The 21,661-nt window shown below is 43.4% G+C and overlaps 1 protein-coding gene and 1 long non-coding RNA gene across 4 annotated transcripts in view; one reads left to right on the top strand and one right to left on the bottom strand.

Moving 5' to 3' along the window:
- DSCAM (DS cell adhesion molecule) overlaps positions 1–14,806 on the bottom strand; it is a 434,764-nt gene extending 419,958 nt beyond the window's left edge. Inside the window, exon 1 of one of the 3 annotated variants that reach the window (XM_048290724.1) lies at positions 14,729–14,806. Coding sequence is in view for 2 of the 3 variants with exons in the window: in XM_048290735.1 (XP_048146692.1) it covers positions 14,094–14,136 (43 nt within the window). In the remaining variant the exon portion in view is untranslated. Of the gene's footprint in view, positions 1–14,093; positions 14,203–14,728 lie in introns of those variants that run through there. The other 2 variants (XM_048290735.1, XM_048290723.1) reach the window with 2 other exon arrangements.
- Positions 13,759–20,112, top strand: LOC125319511. The gene is made up of 3 exons (XR_007200781.1): positions 13,759–13,920; positions 19,447–19,655; positions 19,965–20,112. It is a non-coding gene; the product is annotated as an uncharacterized LOC125319511 (long non-coding RNA).
- The last annotated feature ends 1,549 nt before the right edge of the window (positions 20,113–21,661 follow it).

The following is a 21,661-nucleotide window of genomic DNA, read 5'->3' as shown; positions in this document are numbered from 1 at the left end:
GGGGTTTGCATTCATCCCGTGTGGGATCAGGGGCAATTCCCCCTCCCAAACATGTAGCAGGAGACAGCCATAGGTTTTAAAGTCTTCAATCTGCACAGATGTTGGCAGAACAAACATCTGCCCACGATCTGTTTGGAGGGAGTAGAACTGAGGCAAAAGTGCTGATTGGTGAGCCAAGGGTGAGGGAAGGCTCCCAGGGCGGGGTCTCTGGCAAAGGATGAGGCTGAATTCATTGGCAGGGCATAGATTTTCTTAAATCATGAGATCTCAACATTCCATCACTGCCACACAACTGCATTTTGATAGAAGGAAGGTGCTTTTGGCTTCTCTGGCTTTAATTACAGAGGACTCATTCACCCCTCATAGTTTTACAGCTGGCAATAGATTGTAGCATGCCAGTCACCTCACAGGTAAACTTTTTTTCCTAGACAGCCTGAAAGGAGTAAAATAAGATGTTAAAGGAGCTCTATGAATCTCTGACAGCTTTCCAGGTGAACAAAGGGAAGGAGAGAGAAGAGAAAACATCCTTTACATCCCTATTCCCTTGCTTTACCTTCCCACACCTGGGGTACAAAAAAGCAAAATCCCCCTAGACAGGTCTTGGCAACCCTGTGTTCAATCTGTTTCACACTTCCCCTGAGATAAATTCAGGAGAGGGAGAGAGGGGAAGAGCGGGGGAGGCTGTTCCATGATAGTGTTTTCTGCACTGTAGGATGGAAACAAACCAAGAGATTTAAATTTAACATCCTCCCTCTAAACTCCAGCCACTCATTACTATCAGACTCTGACAGAGGAAGACACTGGTGTCTACCTCCATATAAACAGAGGAGCCAGTTAACATATCCAGCTATGTAACACCTGTAAATATTTAATACTGAAAGCCAAAGTACCTCTTGTTTAAAAAATTTTAATGTTGTTATTGGTTTTTTTTCTCCAGTACTTAGAACTGAGTCTCATGAAATTAGATGACCTAAAGATGCAGGACCCCAAAGACCAAGAAAGCAAAGGTGCAGCTGAGCATTAATCTCTCAGCAGCACCAAGGTTATAATTTCAGTGTGTTCTCCATTCTACACCCTTGCTGGAGATTATCTCCTAGAGATGACATGCAAAAATAAACCTGGGGGAAAAAGGAGGGCAAAGCAGGTAGTAGGAGTAGAAACAACCTGCTCTCTCTCTCTACCCCACTCTCACACACACAGAAAATTTGTTCTGCAAAGAAGAGAGTCTCTGGACCAAAATACATTTTGGCTTTGAAAAAGGAGAGAATTATTTGGGGAAAATACTACTCAGAATGAGAACAGATTGAGGATTTAGCTGTACCAGTTTTTTGCCTTGGTAAGTTATGAGTTATGAGTTATGAATGGGACATGGGCTGAGCATATATTAACAAAAAATAAAAAGCTTGGAACCTTTTTCCCCTCTGTTATTTTTTGTAATCTCTAGCAACTTTCAGATCTTCTAGGAGGAACCTACCTATTTCTGGTCCTGTGCAGCAGAGTAGGAAAACAAAAAGCCCTTTCCCCCACATCCCAACGTTAAAAGGAACCGTAGTGGGTTTAATACAGAAAATCCATTAGGCACGGGGAAAGGCAGGAGCCTCCTATCAAGCTGCAAACAGGAATGCTTAAGCACAAGGCATTCAGGCGATGGAAATGCATTCAGAGCATTTAGCACGTAGGATTAATCGAATTATAATTTAATCATCTGATCAAACACTAATTAGCATAATCACTTGAGGGGAAAAGCTGCCAGAGGAACAGACGAAGAAACACCTTGGGCACCCAGCACATTTTAATGACGTGAGATCGTGCACAGATAATTTTTTTTTCCCCCCTAATAAAACACAGCAGAGATTGAGGATCATGGTGCTGAAGAAGCAGTTTGAAGCACTCCTGGATCACATACAGTTCTCCAGCCTGAATGATATTGGAGCAAGGTCTGCAGGCTTTAGTTTATTCAGATTTAGGAGCTGTAAAAGCACAGGAACACTCCACCACCCTGGCTTGCCTTGTGAAGACTCGAGCATGAGCACACACTTCAGCCCACTGTGTTTCCATTATAATCATCCCTTACTGTTTCCCCCAGAGTCTCCCACATGAATGTTTAACTATGGATCGCTCAGATGACCTTCAGGGATACAGCAAAGTATTAGCATCCTTTTACAAACTGCATTTGAAATAATTAGTCTAAATCAGCTGGGTTTCTTTGGCTCAGGGCGGGCGAGAACGGAAAAGCAAGAGATATTAAGGGAGCTTTGCTGTGTAATACTGTCTGGCTTTCCTGGCAAAATCACACCACTTTTGTAAAGCAGAAATCTGGAGAGACCAGGAAAATCAGCCCTGGTGTTAGCCCATGCAATCAAAGGATGAGATATATGGACGGGAGGAAGCCTGGAAGAATTGATGGGAAGGAGGAAGGGGAGAAGCAGGACTTGGGCAGGGAAAAAGGATCTTCAGAGGTGTCTCTTGTTTGATTTTTTTTACACAAAACAACACAGTCGACTTACTCCTAATAAGTGGGTTTTCAAATGGATAATTCTTCTGGACATTAAAAACATCTAAATGTAATGAACTGCAACATTTATAGAGAAGATCATAAAATCTCTGAGATTAGAAGAGACCTCAGAGATCATTGAATCCAAGCACTAACCCAGCACTGCCAAGTCCACAATTAACCCATGTGCCTACATGCCACAAGATTGGGCTTGGAAAAAGTTTCCTACAATGTTATGTAAGGCAGCAAAATGAAGAGCTGCTTACCTACATTTTAAAGACACCAGATCATACAGGCTCAAGCGTGAGCTAATTTAAATTGATTGTATCCCTCTTACAGAGCTATTACTAATAATCCTTTCAGCTCCTCAGAATGAGTGTACATTAATAAAATAAGGTAACCAGATACAGCACAGGGCAAATTTACCTCAGGGTTTGCCCATGCTGGGGACCCTCCTGTATGCAATCAATATTCAGAGTCTGGAAACTCTCAAGAAAGCAGGAAGCTCTCCTTTGCAGGTGATGATGCCAGAAAACATCTCAGCAATGGAGCTGTGTATCCCTTTAAAGCATTGTCACACTTTTAATTAAATGACTGGTGGATGAACTAATAATAGAATCATGGAATGGTTTGGGTTGGAAGGGACCTTAAAGATCATCCAGTTCCAATCCCCCCACTGTGGGCACCTTCCACCAGACCAGGCTGCTCAGGTTGCCCAATTTTAAGGAAATAAATCAGTTTCTCACTGACATGAAGGTAAAACCATCATATTGCACACACTCCTGCCTCAAAGAGAGAGATCATATACCAGCATACATGGAGGCCACTTAATTAAAAAGTGAAAGTAATTCCATTTAAATTTAAAAAGTTATGGGTCTAAAATATGTTACTTGTTTAAAACGTCTACCTTTAAATTCCTATTTGTTTCTTTCCAAGCAACAACTTGAAAGCAAACTCAGGAGATTTTGCATCTCCTCCCAAAAGCTGCAACATGGCAAAGTGGGAGGGACACAGACCTGGTAACATTACCTGAGACTGCACCTTCATCAGAGACAGGCTGGAACACAACAAACATCTCCCCAAACTCACTCCTAAATCTCTCTTCTCCTCCTGCCCGCTGGAAGGTCCTGAGCCAAGTGACAGCATCCCCTGCTGCAATCTCGAGTGAGCTCCCCACATCTTCCACTTCGCAACCCGTAAGAGCACCAGCACTGTGCCATGTCATGATGCCTTCATTTTCCACTTGGAAGCTGTTTAATGCGTGCTACTTATTTTGTATAAAATTTTCTGAGCACCAGGCCAGCTGCACATGCCTTAGGAAATGGCAGAGCTGAGATGCTCAGCCAACCTTAACCCCTACCCCAATTATTCCAATGTGCGTCCACACCAGGGATTGAAAGCAGCAGAAACAGTGTGGGGAAGGAGAGCAACTGCATTACATGGTGAGCAAACAAGGCTGTTATCCTTGAACACAGACAAGAGAGAAACTCAATTTACTGACACCAAAAGTTCTCAAAACCTCTTGAAATTAAGTAGCAGTCAGATTACTATTATTTAGGAAAATATTTTTTAAAAAATCTCATTAACTCCTTTTGAAATTACTGAAGCCCAGCATTCTTCTCTTCTTTAGAAACACATTTTGAGACGTGGTAGAAACACTGTAATTGCTTTTATCCACTAGGGACTAACTTTTAGACTTAATAAATATGCACTGAACTGCTGCAGCTAGAGTGTCTTCAGACAGGCACTCCTTTTCCCTTGCATTGCCTCCATGTGTGCCAGTGGCTGGATATTCCAAAAGGCCTCCAGCTCCATCACCAGTGGGACAGGCACAGTTTGAGCACATGCAGTCACATCTCTCTGAAGCCACACTGCTCCTCAAGCATGAACGCAATGGATAAGGGCAAAAACTGGTGAAGAACAGATTTTTTGACAAGATTTTCACTCTAGACTAGGATAGAAAAGCTAAATCCTGAACCTTTCTTTCTTCCCCTGAAAAGAATTAAAAATAAACATTCCCTACTCCAGGCTGTGTTCCCACCATAACCATTCAGCGTTCCTCAGGACTTGCTAAGCAAGCAGCTCTCCAATTCGTTGTAAGGACAAAGAGCTGCTCTCCAGTGGGGAATTGAGGACCTGCTCCTCCTGCAGCCAGCAGTGCTCCCAGCATTCACACCCAGGGAGGCTCCAGGAGTGGGGCTGGGTGTTCAAGCACAGGCACTGAGAGACCCCATTGCACCAAACCTGAGAGTTCCCAACAGCTGAACAGCAAATTACCACTGCCAGGCGTCTTCTGAAAGCCTGACAGCTCAGCCTCTTTTTCCAAGGATTAATTATCTCCCTCCTGCCCAATGAAGGAGCTCAGCTCCTTCCTCCTTGGTTCAGATGAGGAACTTGCACTTCCTACCCTACAGCCTCACTGGCATTCATAGGATTGCTTTCCATCCTTGATCTCCCACACTCCCCCAAATCCATTTGCCTGAGGGGAAGAGCTTTTAGGGATGGGAGAAATACTTACCCTACCAAAATAAATATAAATAACTAGGAAAAAATGTGAAGAGAAGACAGGCACTAGGCCTCAAACTAAGCCTACAGCAGAGATGAAATAATGGGGTAGAAAAGAATGAAAGAAAGATCTGAATGCAGGGTAGTTGGGACTTTGAGCTCCCTGTCCCCAGGCACACAGCAGGGTCATGCTCTGGCGCAGAGCAGTAGCCAAGACAGAGCACTGGGTAGTCCCAAAGCCACATTCTGTCATGTTCTCCACCCACAGCTCACAGGGGAGCAGTCTCAGCTTCGTCTTCCCCACTGCAAGCCGAAGCCAAGACCTCAAGGCTCTTCACCATAACCTGTCCAGCTCAAATTTGGCCTTCAGAGACTGCCCTCCTGCTGTCCCACAGGGATTCATCACACCTTACATCACTGTCTGGATACCTGTGGAGTTCCAACTCACCCTTGTCACTTCCTTTACCCTCCCCACTAAAAATCATGTTCATACCCCTGTCCTTCCCTCTCTCCTAAGTATTCATTCTGCATTTTATAGATATATATCCACAAAACGCTGAGGACCAAAAGGCTCAGCCACAGCTGCCACAACAAAAACTATGGTAATCATCACTTACCACTCAAGTCCCATAGTGGAATGAACCTCACTCTCTGTGCTTGAAATGATGAAAATCTGTTTTTCAGAACCTCTACACAATAGGGCTGGGGAAAAGGTTGTCATTGTGGAAGAGAAACCTTGAGGTCACACAACAAAACTAGAAAGAAAGATACAAAGGAAAGCTTCCTAAATAAATACAGCTAAAAGCGTGAACTAGAATAATGTAAGTATTACTGCAGACATTTGAAAGTCACTTAAGGCTGCAAAAAAACCTCTCTGCATTGGATGTCTGCAAACATAACTAGAGAACTTCTCCTTCAATGACAGCTTCCCAAATTACTTCCTTCATATCATGACACAGCAAACACTTTGCTTTGTACTTCACAACTGCAGTTGCAACACAAATTATGGTTGACCTGTCTAGAAATAATATGTGAAGTGGCTTTTAAACTGCCCCACAGAAAAGCCACCTAATGAGAGGGAAAATTTCAGGTGGACAATGCGTAGTGTGGATGGTGAACCACTTTGCTGTTTAAGCTGAGGTCCACCTAAAGCTTATTTGGCTTGAATGACATTTGTTCCAGCAAGATCCCATTCCAGGGACATCTGAATCTGCTTTTCATAACAAAAAAGGACTTTGTCAAGGACTTGTTCTGTCCTCAGCTCAAGCCAGGAGTGTTCTAATAGCTTGTCACATGCTCACCTCATAATTATCAAGAGACTGACTTTATGCACTCACAGTATTTTTCTGAGTTAGGGCCAAAATTCCTTTATAAAACTCACAGAGAAAAACCCAAAGACTTCAGAAGGTAATATCATAAAACAGTAACAAACAAACAAACTCCAAAACACAATTATTTCTGATAGAAACAATTACACAAGAGAATTTAACAGAAGCCAGAGCCTGCACTTTATGCATCACTTTTCCATGGCCTGGGAAAAAAAAGCAACCAAGTAGATTTGGGTGCACTCAAATCCTACCACAAGATTTGTGGGGTCCAGTGTAACAACACATGGATTCCTCCAAGCCTGCACATTTCAGCATCCCAGCAACTCTTCCCAGCTAAAACAGGAGCCAGTTTAAACAAAAACCACAGGTCAAAGACTGACATTTGTTATTTGGACTCCACACTATCTACTAAACCTCTAGAAAACTTTACTGAACAACAAATTGCTATCATGGAGACCCTCCTAAAGAACAGAGCACAGAACAAGCTCTCCCACAAATTCCTGAATTCTGTGGCACCTAAAAACTGGAGCCACTGGGGACTGCCACTCTGTAGTGCTGAGAGACAAACACCCTGAGTGTGCAGGCTCAGCATAAGCCACTCAATTTGCAAAACCACATGAGAGGATTTCACGCCAACAGATATTTATATAGACACAGCAACCCTACAATCTTATCTATAGAATCACTGTGAGTAGATTATGTAGATAGGCAACTATTTGCAGCTCCACTGCTGCATAATTATATTCTAGCTGCATTGAAATAGCCCCGGTCACTTCAAGAATATGTTTCTGATATTCTTAAAAACACTGGAGGGGCCTCCCAAAATTACTCCAAAAATTTAGATGGCAGAAAGTTACTGAGAATAATTTTTAGCCTAGTGCAAACATAAATCTTAAGCCACAAATCTTCTGCATGGGATTACCGTGTAATTAATTGGAAGAAAATAGCACCAAGCGCACTTGGACAGCAAAGCAAGTGCCAAATTTTCCATACGCAGTAGGTTTTAAGCAACTACAAGCTATGCAGATTTACATATGTATGCATTTGTGTGCAGAAATATGTTTATTTTAAAATCTCAGAAGGAACTCTATCCCTGACAAACTACTCTGAGAGCCACACGAGCAGGATCTCCAAGAGAATACATGGAGAGGCAGCAGGCTAAAAATTCCTCAGGTGATCCCTGTGTGTGCCTTTGTCTCTGCCACGTGGATGTGTAGCAGAGAGCTATTTTCAGCTGTGCTCTTGGGTTGCCCCATGGCCCAAACTCCTGCATTTCCAAGGGCTCTGTCCTTCTGGAAGCTTCAGCAGGAGCACATCAGTGATGCAGCTCGGGTGGCCAGGCTGCTCCCTCCCTCCGTGCTGAGGGAGCTCCAGGGATGCTGGTGTTTAGTATGGAGGTGACTCTCCTTCTCAGAGCCTTTGCATTTAAAAATGGCTTTCTATAAATAGGATTGCTGGCTCACTCTTAAGTCTTACTCCCTGCTTTCTGAACAAAAATAGCTTAAATAGGGATGCTGGGAGGACTTGCTAATCTCTGTCAGCCTGTCTGTCCCTCCACTTGCCTTTCTTTCCTTTGTCAAAGCAGATCATAACATTTCTTGCCCATTCCACTACGAAAGGTATAGATTGTTGTACCCAACTTTTTCTGATGAGTAATCCAATGCCCTGATGGAAAAAAAAAAAAAAAAGTACTCACGAGGCAAGAAGATTTTTTTTGTGAATGGCAGTATCCAAAGACAAGCAATGACAGGAAAAGCTCCCAGTGCTAACAAGTGCCTGAGGAATCAGTGGCTTGTTCTTGAAGATGATCTCTTCAGTGCTCTAAAATATTGAGCTGTGAAAGGCTTTTATTATGAAATACATTCCATTTTATGTTATTTTTATTTTTGAAAACACCAATTGTTTGATGAAATGTTTTCAAGGGGCAGGGAGGTGAAGACTGAGAAGATAAAGTTTCTTTTGAAGAATTACAATTTCAGATCTTAATTTCATTGATTTCATAACAGCTTAAATGAAAAGAAAGTGATGATTAAATAGAAATATGAAATAACTCAAAATATATTGTGAAACAAGTAATTTAACTGCAGACACCTACACATTCCCCTTGAAATAATTAAATATTCTGATGTATAGACCTATGTTGCTTAAATGGATTTTTGTAGTCTATTTAGTTTCGATGACTCAAAAGAAATAACACATTAAAAATGTCAAAAAAATGTACCTTAGAATAATTGAGGTGAATATAATGTTTTACTCCCTTCTTCAGCTTTTAAAGTAGAAGATGGAATTAGTCTTTCCTACTGCAAATCTGAAAAACTCCTAGACCAAGAGATTGATAAATGGCATGTGCCAAATAAAATCAAAGGGTAAATGAGTGGTATGTTGAAACAGCCCTTTATCCTACACACATCTTAACTTTTTAATTAAACTTCGTGGAGAAAGCGAAAAAGTCCATATATTTTGCTTCTCAATCCATTGTCCCAACCTCCCACCCCCAGAAAGATGGTTCATTTTGTTGTTTTCTGCTTTTTTTTCTTTTTTTCACTCCAATGTTTTATTAAATAGTAAAGGAGATTATTTCCCCACCCCAAACAACCCCGTCGCCTGAGAGGGCAGCATATTGTTAAAACTCTCATTCAGGCAAAGACACCAAAAGTGAGGCCCAACTTGAGCCCAGCTGCTCCCAAAAACAGAGACTTGCACAACTCATGAGCTGGAGGAACTTTCTGAAAGAGCTACTCACCAAAACTCATGAGATTTTCCCAAATAATTCAAATTATCAGTATGTTATGCGACAAAAGTTTACTCAAGAACAAACAAAATTAAAACCCAGCTTCTAAGCTTTTCCAGATGTGGCAGCACTGAGGAAATTCCACTGAAATACATCCCAAATCCTGTTTTCATTTCAGGGCTCCTCACTTCAAGAGAGCCCTGGAGGGGCTGGAGCGTGTCCAGGGCAGGGAAGGGAGCTGGGAAGGGGCTGGAGCCCCAGGAGCGGCTGAGGGAGCTGGGAAAGGGGCTCAGGCTGGAGCAAAGGAGGCTCAGGGGGGACCTTCTCACTCTCTAAAACTCCATGAGAGGAAGGTGGAGCCAGGTAGGGGTTGGGGTCTTTCCAATGGCAACAAGGGACAGAATGAGAGGAAATGGCCTCAAGTTGCACCAGGTAGGTTTAGATTAGGTATTAGGAAAAATTTCTTCATGGAAAGGGTTGTCCAGCCTTAGAACAGGCTGTCCAAGGACATGGTGGAGTCACCATCCCTGGAGGTATTGAAAAGACCTGCAGATGTGGCACTTGGGGACAGGGCTTAATGCTGGGCTTGGCAGTGCTGGGGGAACAGCTGGACTCAAAGGTCTTTTCCAACCTAAACAATTCTGTGGTTGTATAAAACCACAGTGAAGAGCTGTAAGCAGCAATAAAGCTCTATTTAAGATGGTTTAGGGGTTTGTTTTCACAATTTGCAGAAAACAACTTCTCTTTGAACCACTCCCAAAAACACCTTCACTGACACACACATCTGCTGTCCAGCGCTACAGGAAGAAGACGCAGCATCCACCAGTTTTTAGTGACTATTGGTAGTAAAACACGGACAAAATGCCTCTTTGAGCTCTCTGTGTGCTCCCACAGCTTTGGAAGAGACACATTCTGAGGTTTGCTGCCCACTAGTGTCCTGTGGCTCCAACTCCAGCACAGCCACTGCCCACGCCACGGGAGGAAATCCCCCTCCGAGAGCCCCAGCACCTGGGGGAGCAGCACACCCCGAGCACAGGAGAAACACACCTTTTGAAACAGATATAGGTATCCCAATGTCCTCTGGCTGCCCAGCAATAACAGTTTTTCTCCCCTTGGCATTTGGTGATTAATTAATAGCTATTCATATCTCGGGTAGCACCGGATTAAAAACACGCTGAGCTGTGCTGTGCCATCCACACACAAACACCGAGCTGAATGCTTCCTGCACATCCACCCAACTTCCCAAGGTGAGGATCTGGTTGCACAATTCCACACAAGCTATGCAGGTATCTCAGTATGTTTCTACAAAGAGAGCAGTTTGCTCTTTTGATCGGATATTGCATCCCCAGCACTGAGAATCAACATTTTCTTTGGAGAGTCTCAGCGCCACCATCGCTCTGGCTCCTCATCCTCCAGCCTAACCCCTGCTCTCAGTTCAGTGTGATCCTTCTCCATCTTCCAAAATGCTGCTAAAACCCATATTGATAGATATACGGCAGGGAGAGGATTCAAACAGGAAATCATTTTAATGGAAATTTATATTTAGTGTCATCTGTGCTGTATTGGTGCCTCCCGATGCTCGATTGATTTCAGAAGAGCATCTGTGGACAACAGGCATGTAAGAAATGCAGCCAGAGAGAAGCCTGGAAATGGGTTCAGCATATCCACAGCAGAGACTGAGTGATACTGAAAGATCCTCATTTCTGAAAGCAGCATCTGAACGAGCTTGATCCCAGTCTTTACAAAAAAGAGGCAGGATTTTGAAGGAGGCCATTCTCCCCACAGAGCCTCCCCTGCCTTTTCTCACTGTAATTAATGAAATGCCCCATTATTAATTATGACCAGGCTACAGCAGACTTTTGCTGCTCATTTGAAACACTCACTTCTGGAATCCTGAGGTAAAGTAACAGGGAAGGTGGTGCAGGTAGAGTAACCCTGAAAGGCAACTCGAAAGCATTGCTCAGGATTAGAACTGCATGACTCAGGCTTTCAAGGTAGTGAATTCAGCTGCAGAGCTCCCACTGATGTCTGTATCATCCCACACACCTTCCAGGGCTGCAATGCATTTATAGTTAACAGTTACCTGTATTCTTATGGAACTCACAGCAACGAGAGTTTAAAACCCTCACAAAATACATAAACTTTAACCAGGTATTTGGGGAGGTTTTGTTTCAGGCTTCAGAAATACTAATTGGATGAAGGAGCGTGTCAGTACTTTATTGTCCCCAGAAGGAAGCTATTTCACAAACATAAAACCTTCCCAGTGACACTGCTCTTACCTAATTTGACAAAATGTATTTGTGCTGAGTGACTGTAGGGAAATATGGGGGCCTACCTTGTTATTGCTATTCAGATGATTTCCAGAAATTAAGCCCAAGATTACAACTGCAGAGTTAAACCTTTGGATTTATTTTTAACCTATTTCTCCCCTCAGGAAAAAAAAAAAAAAAATCAAAACCAACACGAACATGAACAGTCTTACAGGTTTTAAAGTTAAAATCAGAATGGGATGTAGCACAATGGAAAACCACTTGTACCTGTGCTTGTGTTTTAAGCAAACATGGTGTGGTTCCATAAGGGGTTAGAAAAGGCAATGGCAGAAACCAAGCAGAAACCTGCCCCCCCCCCCACCAGATACAGTCATAAAAGAACCCTGCCTGTCACACAATGGAGTTCAGATGGAGTTATAGATAGAATAATGAAAATAAATGTGTAAGTGACATATCTATTTATATATGCAGTCATTTCCTTCAAAGAGATACATATCTGATATGACACTGCATTAAAATCTGAAGTCCTTTAAAAATATTATTGTCTGACTCTTGACTCTGATAAAACGGCCCTAATAAGTCCTAATAAATGTTACCAGTGCATAAAACCATTTTTTTCAGTCTTAACATGAAGGTAGGTGCCATTTTTTCAAAGATTTCCCTTAAAAAGACCTTAAAAATATGCATTTTGACAATCAAGTATGATGTCAAAAACAAACAGACTCCTTAAGTTGCAAAGAATGGCTGAACCACCCACTACATGTTTTCAAAATGCTTTCATCTTAGAATATTACTGTACACAAAACCATTTAATTTTACTCCCCCAGGAGTCACAAATGTACAGATGTTGCTGTGTGGCAGCACAGAATCCATGCAGATGCATCTATCATGTACACATTACACTCTTCAGTCTTTGGGAGACAAATTCAGGTTTGACTGTGATCCAAAAACACATGGAAACTGAAAGTGAAATTACTACTGACTTCATAGATCAAGGAATAAATGAAAGTGATTTTCATGGTATTTCGACCTCATAAAGCAAAAATTATTCTGGTCTTCAAAAAACCCTTGCAAGGAGGACTAACGAGGTTAGAAGATAGAATTTATAGCATCAATACAGTAGAAAAAAAAAATCTGCTTTTTCTTTTTTTTTTTTAAATAAGATTTCTGGACAGAAACAGCATTCAGTTCTATGCAAATTTAGTTTTAAATGAATAGCACCAGTCAGAGCACACTTCCAGGCTGATTCTTTCTGTCTTATTAACAGCAAATCTCTCCCTCCAAGGTATCTGGCTAGAGAGGTTAGAGAGAAGGCACAGTGCTGCTGCCTGTCAAAAATAAATAAATAAATAGATAGATAATTTCTTAATGTTAAAACTTGTTGCAGTTTCCTTACTGCCAAAAAGAAATGCAAAAAATTTCCAAGTTTACACTTTGGGGGGTTTTCACTCCTTTTGTATTCTGTGGCATGCAGAAGACGAAAATGTTTTTAAGGTCACTCTAAATCCACATATTTAGGATTCACCTCCTAATTTCTGACCTCCCCAGCTCCTCACACTGGACCAGCCATGCCTGTCGATGCATTTTCTCATCCAGTGTCTACTTAAGAAGATGTGAAGGCACCCTCATCCAGCATTCATCCCTCACGCTCTGCCAGAGGTTCAATTATTTCCATCCTTCAGGAAAACCTCACACTTTGCCCTGTGCTCCTCTCTCATTCATTCCACACAAGAAACGTTTTCCCCGTTCCACCTGCTTTGCCTATTTCGAGCATTGTGTGTTTAATCTGATTTATCTGCCAGGATGGGAAGCATTACAGGCAATGTTTCGTCCTCGGATCTGAGAAAGAGAAGGCAATGCAATAGATAGCTAGCACCCCAGCATAATTTGTTTTCTGTCCTTAAAACTGCAATGCTAAACGTGCATTTTTAATAAAACTTAAGCAATTTCAGCATATTTTTACACATGCCATGGTTTTCAATCACATTTATCTAAATGTTCCAAAATACCCCAACCCACTATTAAAAACGCACAGAAACTGCAATAAATGTTTGTCAATCAAAGAGTTGGCAGAAGAAAAAAAAAAAAAAAAAATAGCAGGTTTACCCTTATTCTATCCCCACTCTAATTTCCCCTTCCTAACTTTATAATCGACTAAAAGTCTTCAACATCTCCAGATGATGTAATGCTTATCCGTGCATATTTTTACATAAATGAGTGAGGGAAAAAAAATTTCAGAGCAGGTACCTTCCCGGAGAAATGATAAAAGTGAAATAAATTCAAAATTCTACTTCATAAATATGTGTAGAAGCATAAGGTAAAAGCAGAGGGCAATTTAAAAAAAAAAAAAAAAAAAAAAAAAAAGTGAAAGGAAGCAATATCTGAATGCGACCGCTTAGGATGCAAGCCCTTCGAATTATCCCCGTGTACTCTGACGGGTTTATACGGCACTTGGCAAAAATTCTATACTTTTCCAGACGAGAAAGAAAGAAAAAGCGCCTCTCTGCCTCCTTGCCTCTGCAAGCACCGTCTCATTCCGAAGGAGGCAGGCACGGAGGGACGTGGCTGGGTTCCGAGCTGTCACTTTGCGAGGTGAGCGACTTTAAGCGATCACGGCGCTCTCGCTCCTCGCCCTTCTCCCCGCGGCTCCCGCAGCCAGCGCGACGCTCTCGGCACAAAAGCCACCACCGAGACCCGCTCCCCTTCCCGGCCGGCAGGAGGGGAAGGATGGGGACAAGGGAAGGGATCCCCGCGGCGGGGCTCACCATGCGAGATGCTGTGGAGCAAGGCGACGGCCAACATCCACATGCCCCCGCCGCTCCCCCGCTCCCCGCTCCGGGCTCGCCCTCGCCCGCCGCGCCCACGGCCGGGCCGGAGCTGGCAGGCAGCGCGCACCGGGTCCGGCCGCCCTCGCCTGGCTCGGCTGGTGGCTGCTCGGAGCCTGCGGGGCCGCTCGTCCGCCCAGCGAGCGCTCAGCCCCGCCTGCAGCCCCGCGGCTCCGCCGACACTCGCCCGGCGCTCGGGCGGGGGAAGAGGCGGCCGGCGGCGGGGGCGGGGGGCGGGTGCGCGGCGGGGCCCAGGTGTGTCCTTGGCTCGGGGAGGCGCCCGCAGGGCGGCGGGGGCAGGGCCACAGGTGACAAAATCCTCCGGCGCGGCCACACCAGCATCCCCGGCAGCAGCGGCGGCCGGCCCCGAGCCGCGGCGAGCCGGCTCCTCGCACGCCTCCTCCTCCTCCTCCACCTCCTGCTCCCGCTGCTCCTCACACGGCTCCCCTCGGCCCGGCGGCAGGCGGGCGGGCAGGCGGGCACATCTTCCTCCCTTGCCTGCTTCTTGCCTCGCTCTGCTCGCCCTGCTCGCCTCGCTCTCCGGCAGCTCGGAGCGCACGGAGCCCGCTGCTCACCTCCCCTGCCTCCCGGCGCGGCGGAGGGACCAGCGCTAACCCCAGCCCTCCGCAGTCTTAAAGCACCACCAGGTCCGCACAGTGGAAAAACCCAAGACCAATAGAAGAAGGCAGCAGAATTTCCTGCCTCTCAATAGTTGGCTGAACTGCTGCCGTTTGGCATCGGCTGAGTTGTATATGACTAATGTGTTGACAAGTCGTGTGGGGGGACTGGAGGAGGGGGCCTTTCTAGAAGGTCACAGCCCAGACAGGCGAGTGCATCAAATAATTGACTGGGATTCTGTGCACCACAGAAGGAAAATACATACACACACACACACACACATCTTGCAGTGCTTGCACAGGTCCAGATACTATTTGGCCTTTCATCTGCGTCTGTTTCTGTGGGGAGACATTTTTTTCCCCCTGTAGTGAAAGAGTAAATTACAGTCTCTCTAACTAAAAGCAATTTCTGCATCTATTCTTTCTTCACATCTGTGATGTGAAGGTTGGTCTAAAAAGGAAAAGGGAAAAAAAGAAAAAAGGGGGGAAAATATTAAATGAAGACAGCTGAAAAAAATCAATATTGTGAAATACATAACAGCATTAGGACAACTCTGGATTTAAGCTGTAAGATGAAAACCAAACACAACAAAGCAATAAGGAATCTCAACCTGCAGAATCCCCAGTGCTTTACCAACAGGATGACTTCACATTTGGGGGACAGCATTTTTTTAAGAAAATGCTTTATAGCACCAGACATTGCCCCGCTGCCAACACCCTACCTTGTGCACTGCAATGAAATCCAAGAAAGGACGTCCCCCAGAAAGACACTGGGATGGACATCTGCAGAAAGCTCAGCAGCCAGAACTGTGCAGGGAAGGAGATCTGTCTGGAGATGTATCTGAAGCCACAGAGCACAGATCAGAACATGTCCCTGAGGCATTGTAGAAGGCCCTTCTTTCTAATTCTTGAGAAAATCAAACTGAGGGATAGTGGAAGCCATCAGGAGAGAGCTCAGTTCCCTGCATCCCATTTGGGCTGGGCTATCAGCCAGGAGAGACTGAAGTCTTGAAGGGAAAGCAGGAGAGATGAGACCCATATTGGGCAGGGAGTCATGGCTGCATTTAAGAAAAAAGATGTGGGCAACTAGGGAAGCTCTTCAGGGGAAAATAGAATCTGATGCTGTTAAACAAAAATTAAAGAGATAAGTGCAAATGTCTTGAGGGAGAATTAAGAAAAAAAAAAGAAAGAAAAGAAAAAGAAATTTGGTTTTATTGGGAGTGAAGTTCTGTTAAAAATAACAATACTTTCATCTGTCTGTTTAGAAGAGAGCTGGTGACTAGAAGAAATGTTTAAGTATAGATTTGAGAGCATTTGGGAGAAGTTCATGACAGATTTGTTCAGGCAGCTCTTCCAGAATTGCTTTGTTTCCTCTTCTGAAGCCCAAAACATATTTGGGGCTTAGGAGATACAATGTTCTATGACACAGAATAAATAAACCTTCTTCTTATACCTTTCTACCTCCTTTACTCATCTACATAGCTCTGGTAGCCCTTGGCAAATTTCAGCTTCCTGTAGAGCTGTCTCAAACAAGTTTCTGTGCATTTCAGTTCATTTAAAACAACCACAGCAGCTGCAAACTGAAAGAGTAAATCTTTAATTTGTTCTTCAGTGGCCCCAAAAGGCAAAGGGACCAGCTTCCAGTGGATGCATAACATTTTTTAGCAGAATCCAGCAAACTAAGCAGCATAATCCTTGTCCTGAGCTGGGTTTAAGGAGGGGAGGAGGAAGGCAGGATGCAATTTTGCATGAAAGCAGGGTTCACTGGTCCTGCTGCTCAGGGAATGACTTGACTGAAACCTAAATTCAGCAATCTGTCAAAGGGGAGAAAGAAGGCTATATGATAACTTCCACACAAAGTACATTAAATCAGTCAGGATGCTACTTTTCAAGTCTGGAAAATCAAGCATGATCAGGCTTCAGCTGCAATCAAGAGTACTCAAGGTCATGAACCAAGGAGGATCCCCATTTATTTTGTTGTTGTTTGGTTTTTTGATTAAAATAGAATGTCCTAGATTAAGTGGCTGGAAATTATTTAGTTCTTCCTAAAACAAATTCAACAATTTTCCAGCAATGTGTATCAATTAGACTTTGCATATAACTATATATACACTCTGAAAAAAAAAAAAGCTTTTGAAGTTATTAATTTAGTTGTAAGGATCAAAAAATCTTAAAATATTCTTAACCTGAGTTTAGATCTTCTACTGGTTTACTGTATCAGGTTGACCATCCTTGCTTTCTGCAGCTACCACACAGGTTGGTGAGGAAGACCTCTTGAAGTTAACAGAGATATGGCAGCAGTTCCCATCAGCTGATGATCACCCTAAATGCATCTCAGGCAGCATTTCAGGTCACATTGTACTGCAGGAGGCAGTACAAAGGAGAAGATTTTATATTAGGATCTTGCTGCAACCCCAAAGCATTTGAGCCATCTGGTTCCAATGGGATATCCAGAACACCAACATTCTTTCTGACAGTTCTGGCCACACACACTCCAGTTCTCCTCTGAGCCACCAGCACAAAGAACATGCAGATGCATCATCAGCATGATCAGTCTGACAACATCCCACCCAGTCATCAGCTTGCAGTTGAAATATCTCAGCTGAAAACCACGGGAAGGTTTAAAAGGTGAGGTGTGCACACGAATTTTGCAATACACCTGCATTGTATTCTCATATTAAGTGAGCAAACACGCAAGGAACGACCACAGCAGACCAACACACCAAGTAAGAGCTGCCTCATGGAAAGATGCCTCTGTGAAAATGAAGTAGGTTACAAGGATCCAAGTGGCTGAATGTTTCCACATTCCCACATTGGAGGACGATGGATATCTGATGGATAACTCCTATAACCAGTCTTGCAGGGAAATTCTTTCTTCAAAGAAAAAGATAAAATGGCCTGTCTACAATAAATCTGCATTGATTGGGACTTTAAAAAAAAAGAACCAAAAGAATCTTCCAAGGGGAGACTGGGCTGGGAGCAGCAGCAGTAATTGGTTCTATTCAGACCGTGGATGGTTTCATAGGCTTTGGGCTTTAGGGAACTCAGTCAAATATCTGCCATTGAAGCATTCAGCTATTCAAACAGAGCCCCTCATTGTCATTCAGAATGCAAAAAACTCATTTGCAATTTCAGCTTTGAAAGTGGTTTTAAAAGCACCTGAAGGAAGAAAGAATGGGAGGGAAGTAGAGAGGAAGTGAAGGGAAAGCGGGGTGAGAGAGGAAGTTCTCAACAGCCAGAAGACCTGGGGAAAAGAAACAATAAAAAATGAACATGCCTGAAATCAGAATCTAAATGACTCATCAGCCCTGTTTCTGGGAGAGGGGACACCTTGGCTCAGTCATTGCTCAGTTTCTAAATCATTCTGTCTCTCCTCATTATTGACCGCTTTCCCTGACTGGAGTTTTCTTGACTATTTTCTTGCAGCATAGTAATTTGAAAGGAAAATATGAGTTATTAGCTTATGGACTAGTTAAAGATAACCACAGAGGGCTATAACTAAGCAAACTCACTTACTTCTACATTTAGTCATGATTTTCATTTTAATAAGATTTAGAAATATTTTCAGTTCTACTAAAAAAGGAGTTGTGGTCCCAGTCAGTTTAAAAACAAAACCAAAGAAAGCAGCATAGCCCCTTGAGATAATAACAATAAAGAAACAAAACCTGGAATAGCTCAAAAAGCATTTTTTTTCCCTTTTTTAATGAAAATATGGAAAGAATTTGTGACTATTTGGCTGAAAAACAGTCCAAAGCATTCAAATCTCAGTCTTCTGAAACAAACTGTGAAATATTCTCCATCTTCTCCCTGATTCATATCTGTTTTAAAGATGACAGGTTTGAACCATTCTTCCCCAAATTTTCAGGGAAACTAAAGCTTTGTCACTGTACCCATAATAAAGGGAGATAAACTCAAAGAAGGATAAAGGGACCAGGGGTTAAGAAGGGAAGAGGAGTAGAAGTGGGAAAGCTTTTCAGTAGGTGCCATCAGTCTGGAAACAGGAGAATCAAAAGCCTTGTGAGAACAGGTTTTCCTCAGAAGACTTCATGCCCGATTTGATACTGGAAAGATTCAGATAAATGTTGAATGCTTGTCAAAACCAATCGCTAAACCTTCTGATATTCACTGGCTACCAAGCTTAATGCTCATATCTATAAGCTCACAGTCAGCCATTTTTATCAGGGCAAGCTGCAAAAATTAAATATTTCCCATGAGACACTCAAGAATTGAAAAGGAATTTCTAGTTCTGTAAGTACCATTAAGAAGATACCAGTTGAAAAGCTCTGTTTGTTACCGCACATCTGGGAATGCTCAAGATGGAGAAACAAAATCCTGAACATCTGCACGCAACCACTTGTGAAAACATCCACGCTGCTGATACCTATCTATCCCACCCCAAAAATGCAAGGGAATAAGTACAGTTTGCTTCATTTGAAGCCATTGACTGCTCCAAGCTGATAATGTGCACGAATATTGTTATCTGGCAAAAAAATGTGCTCTCTCGCATGACCTGTTCTTACAGTACACACACAATTAGCCATTCAGTCTTGATATGCTCATGAATTAAAGCAGCAACTTTCAAAACACTCTGGATGGCTTAACACACACTGAGCTTTAAAGCATAGAATGGGGATTGTATTTTTTTCCCTGCCTGAAGTTACTCTTTTCTCGTGCAGCTCATTCCTGGGGTTCCAGTAGCATCCAGAAGATGTGAACAAGCCAGCTTTCCCCATTAGGTGGTTCTGTGAGCACAGGATCAGTGGGAAAAGGAATTTCCTCTGGATATTTGGGCAGAAGACTGAAGACCTAAGTCAGATGTCTATGAGTTTTTCCAATTTTTTCCACAACTTGGAGTGGGATTAGTCTCCCCCTCTCCTCTGCCCAGGTGAGTTTTTATACTCATATAAGAATATGAAAGCAATGAATTAATTATATTCTACTAAACCCAGCAAGCAAATGGATTGAGACTGGACAGCAGGTTCAAAAGTTATTAGAGAGAAGGAGGGCAGCAGCTGACAAAGATGTTTCTTAGAAATCCATGCTAGAGTAAGGCATGGAAAAATCCATTCTGTGGGAAGGATTTTAAAGGCCCGTGTATGATTCATGTTTTCTTGAGAGAATACCAGATTTTTCTATTTCAAGCAATATCATCAAAACATAGGGTAGTGATTTTTTTTTTTTTTTTGTGCTGCAGATTTCTCTTTGCATTGCACCTTGCAAACAGAGAAGGTAAAATTCTTGCTGCTTAAAGGACTGTCAGTTAAAGGAAAAATATTTCCTTTCAGAGGGGAGAAGCCAGGAGAAATTTTTTTTTTTTAAATTCACATCTTCATACAGACAAGTTTGTTCCAAACACAGGAGATAGGGTAGGGGAGGAGGGGGCCATGTAAAATAGCTGAAGAGGAAGGCCACGGACGCAGCACGGAACACTTCAGCCGACTGTCTTGAGTGGAAACATGGGCTGGAAGAAGGGCAGAGAGGCTTCTCTCGGTGCTTATTGGTTGTCACAAGAGGAAGCAGCATAACATGACACCCCAGCACTATGGCACTGGAGATACCCACTGAAAGCCTCCAAATAAAGGTGAACTGAACCCCTTTGTGTGTCTGATGTGTGTGCAAAGACAAGACATTAAAGACCATGGCATTAGATTGTAGTGCCAAGATAGGATGGAATGAATTACATACACTGAAATCACAGGAATGGCTGTGCCACACTGTACATATCATAACCTTGCAGCATGAAAGGGATGAGTCAAGAGGGCTTTTTCATTTCTAAACCTGATTTTCCATTATTTGGGTTAGGAGTCAGAGCCTTTTAGCAAGAGATCTAGGACTCCTCTGGGTTTGGATGCAGGCATGTCTGTGTACACACAACTGCTTCTCATTAAAAAGAAGTGGTAGGAGAAAAGGAAATTTGAAGGAATATCACCGTTTCAACAAGGCCTTAAAAAAAAAAAATTAATGATGGTTTCAAAGCTCTGCAGACCTCTCTTTAATAATTGTTACAGTGCAATCCATTAAGGACTGTAATTATGTGGGAAGAAGGTTATCCCTGGTCCTGAGCCAAATACTGATTTCTATTACCTGCTCTGGATGCCAGTGGCTCTCAAGGAGTAGCAACCACATAAACAAAACAAGAATTGAACTACTGGGAGCCAATACCCCCCTGGCCAGAGTCGGTACAAGGAAGGCATCAGGAAGAGCAGAGCTCTCCACACCTCGGGCAATGCACGGTGTCCTCCACATTTTCATCTTCCTGACTCCCGCCTGCTTCCAGGCACCGATGAAGAGACAATATCTCTTCTTTCAGACTGCTGGGAGCACGTGTGAGCATGGCTCTTCCCAACCCTGGTGCAAAGGAGGGGCCACAAGGGAGCAGCAGGACCGCAGAGCAGCGGTGGAGCAAGGATGCAGGGTTGCCAAGCAACAGCCTACCACGGGAGGGGGAGTTAAAATGGGATCTAGACTGTGTTTGCTCATGTGGGGCCACAGTAGCCCTCCCTTCTGCTTTTCCCCCTGCTTCCATTGAGTTGTGGGTCTGGATTTCATGAGAAGATTTGGCCGCAAGTGTGTCCTGCACCACGAGCTCCAGTCGGCTCCTCCAGGAGGTTGCAGCAGGGAGAACCATAAGAAATATTTCCTTTGCCAACTTGTTGTCATGGATAATGCAGCAGGAGCAGGAGCAGGCTGCTGTAGGTTCTCCAGACAGCCTGCCCCAAGACTCGGGAACGCAGAGGGAAACCAGACCTGCTCCATTCACACATCTGTGTCAGTGATGCTCCATCCTTTGTCTCAGAAACTCAACACAGGGGAGATGTTTTCCTTCGTACCATTCCATGCAACAAGTGGAGGCTCTGTGTTATTTCTATCTAAAGTTCTTGTCTTTATTCT

The sequence above is a fragment of the Corvus hawaiiensis genome, chromosome 2, assembly GCF_020740725.1.
Source record: "Corvus hawaiiensis isolate bCorHaw1 chromosome 2, bCorHaw1.pri.cur, whole genome shotgun sequence".
Lineage (NCBI taxonomy): Eukaryota > Metazoa > Chordata > Aves > Passeriformes > Corvidae > Corvus > Corvus hawaiiensis.
This window is presented reverse-complemented; position numbering and strand designations above follow the sequence as displayed.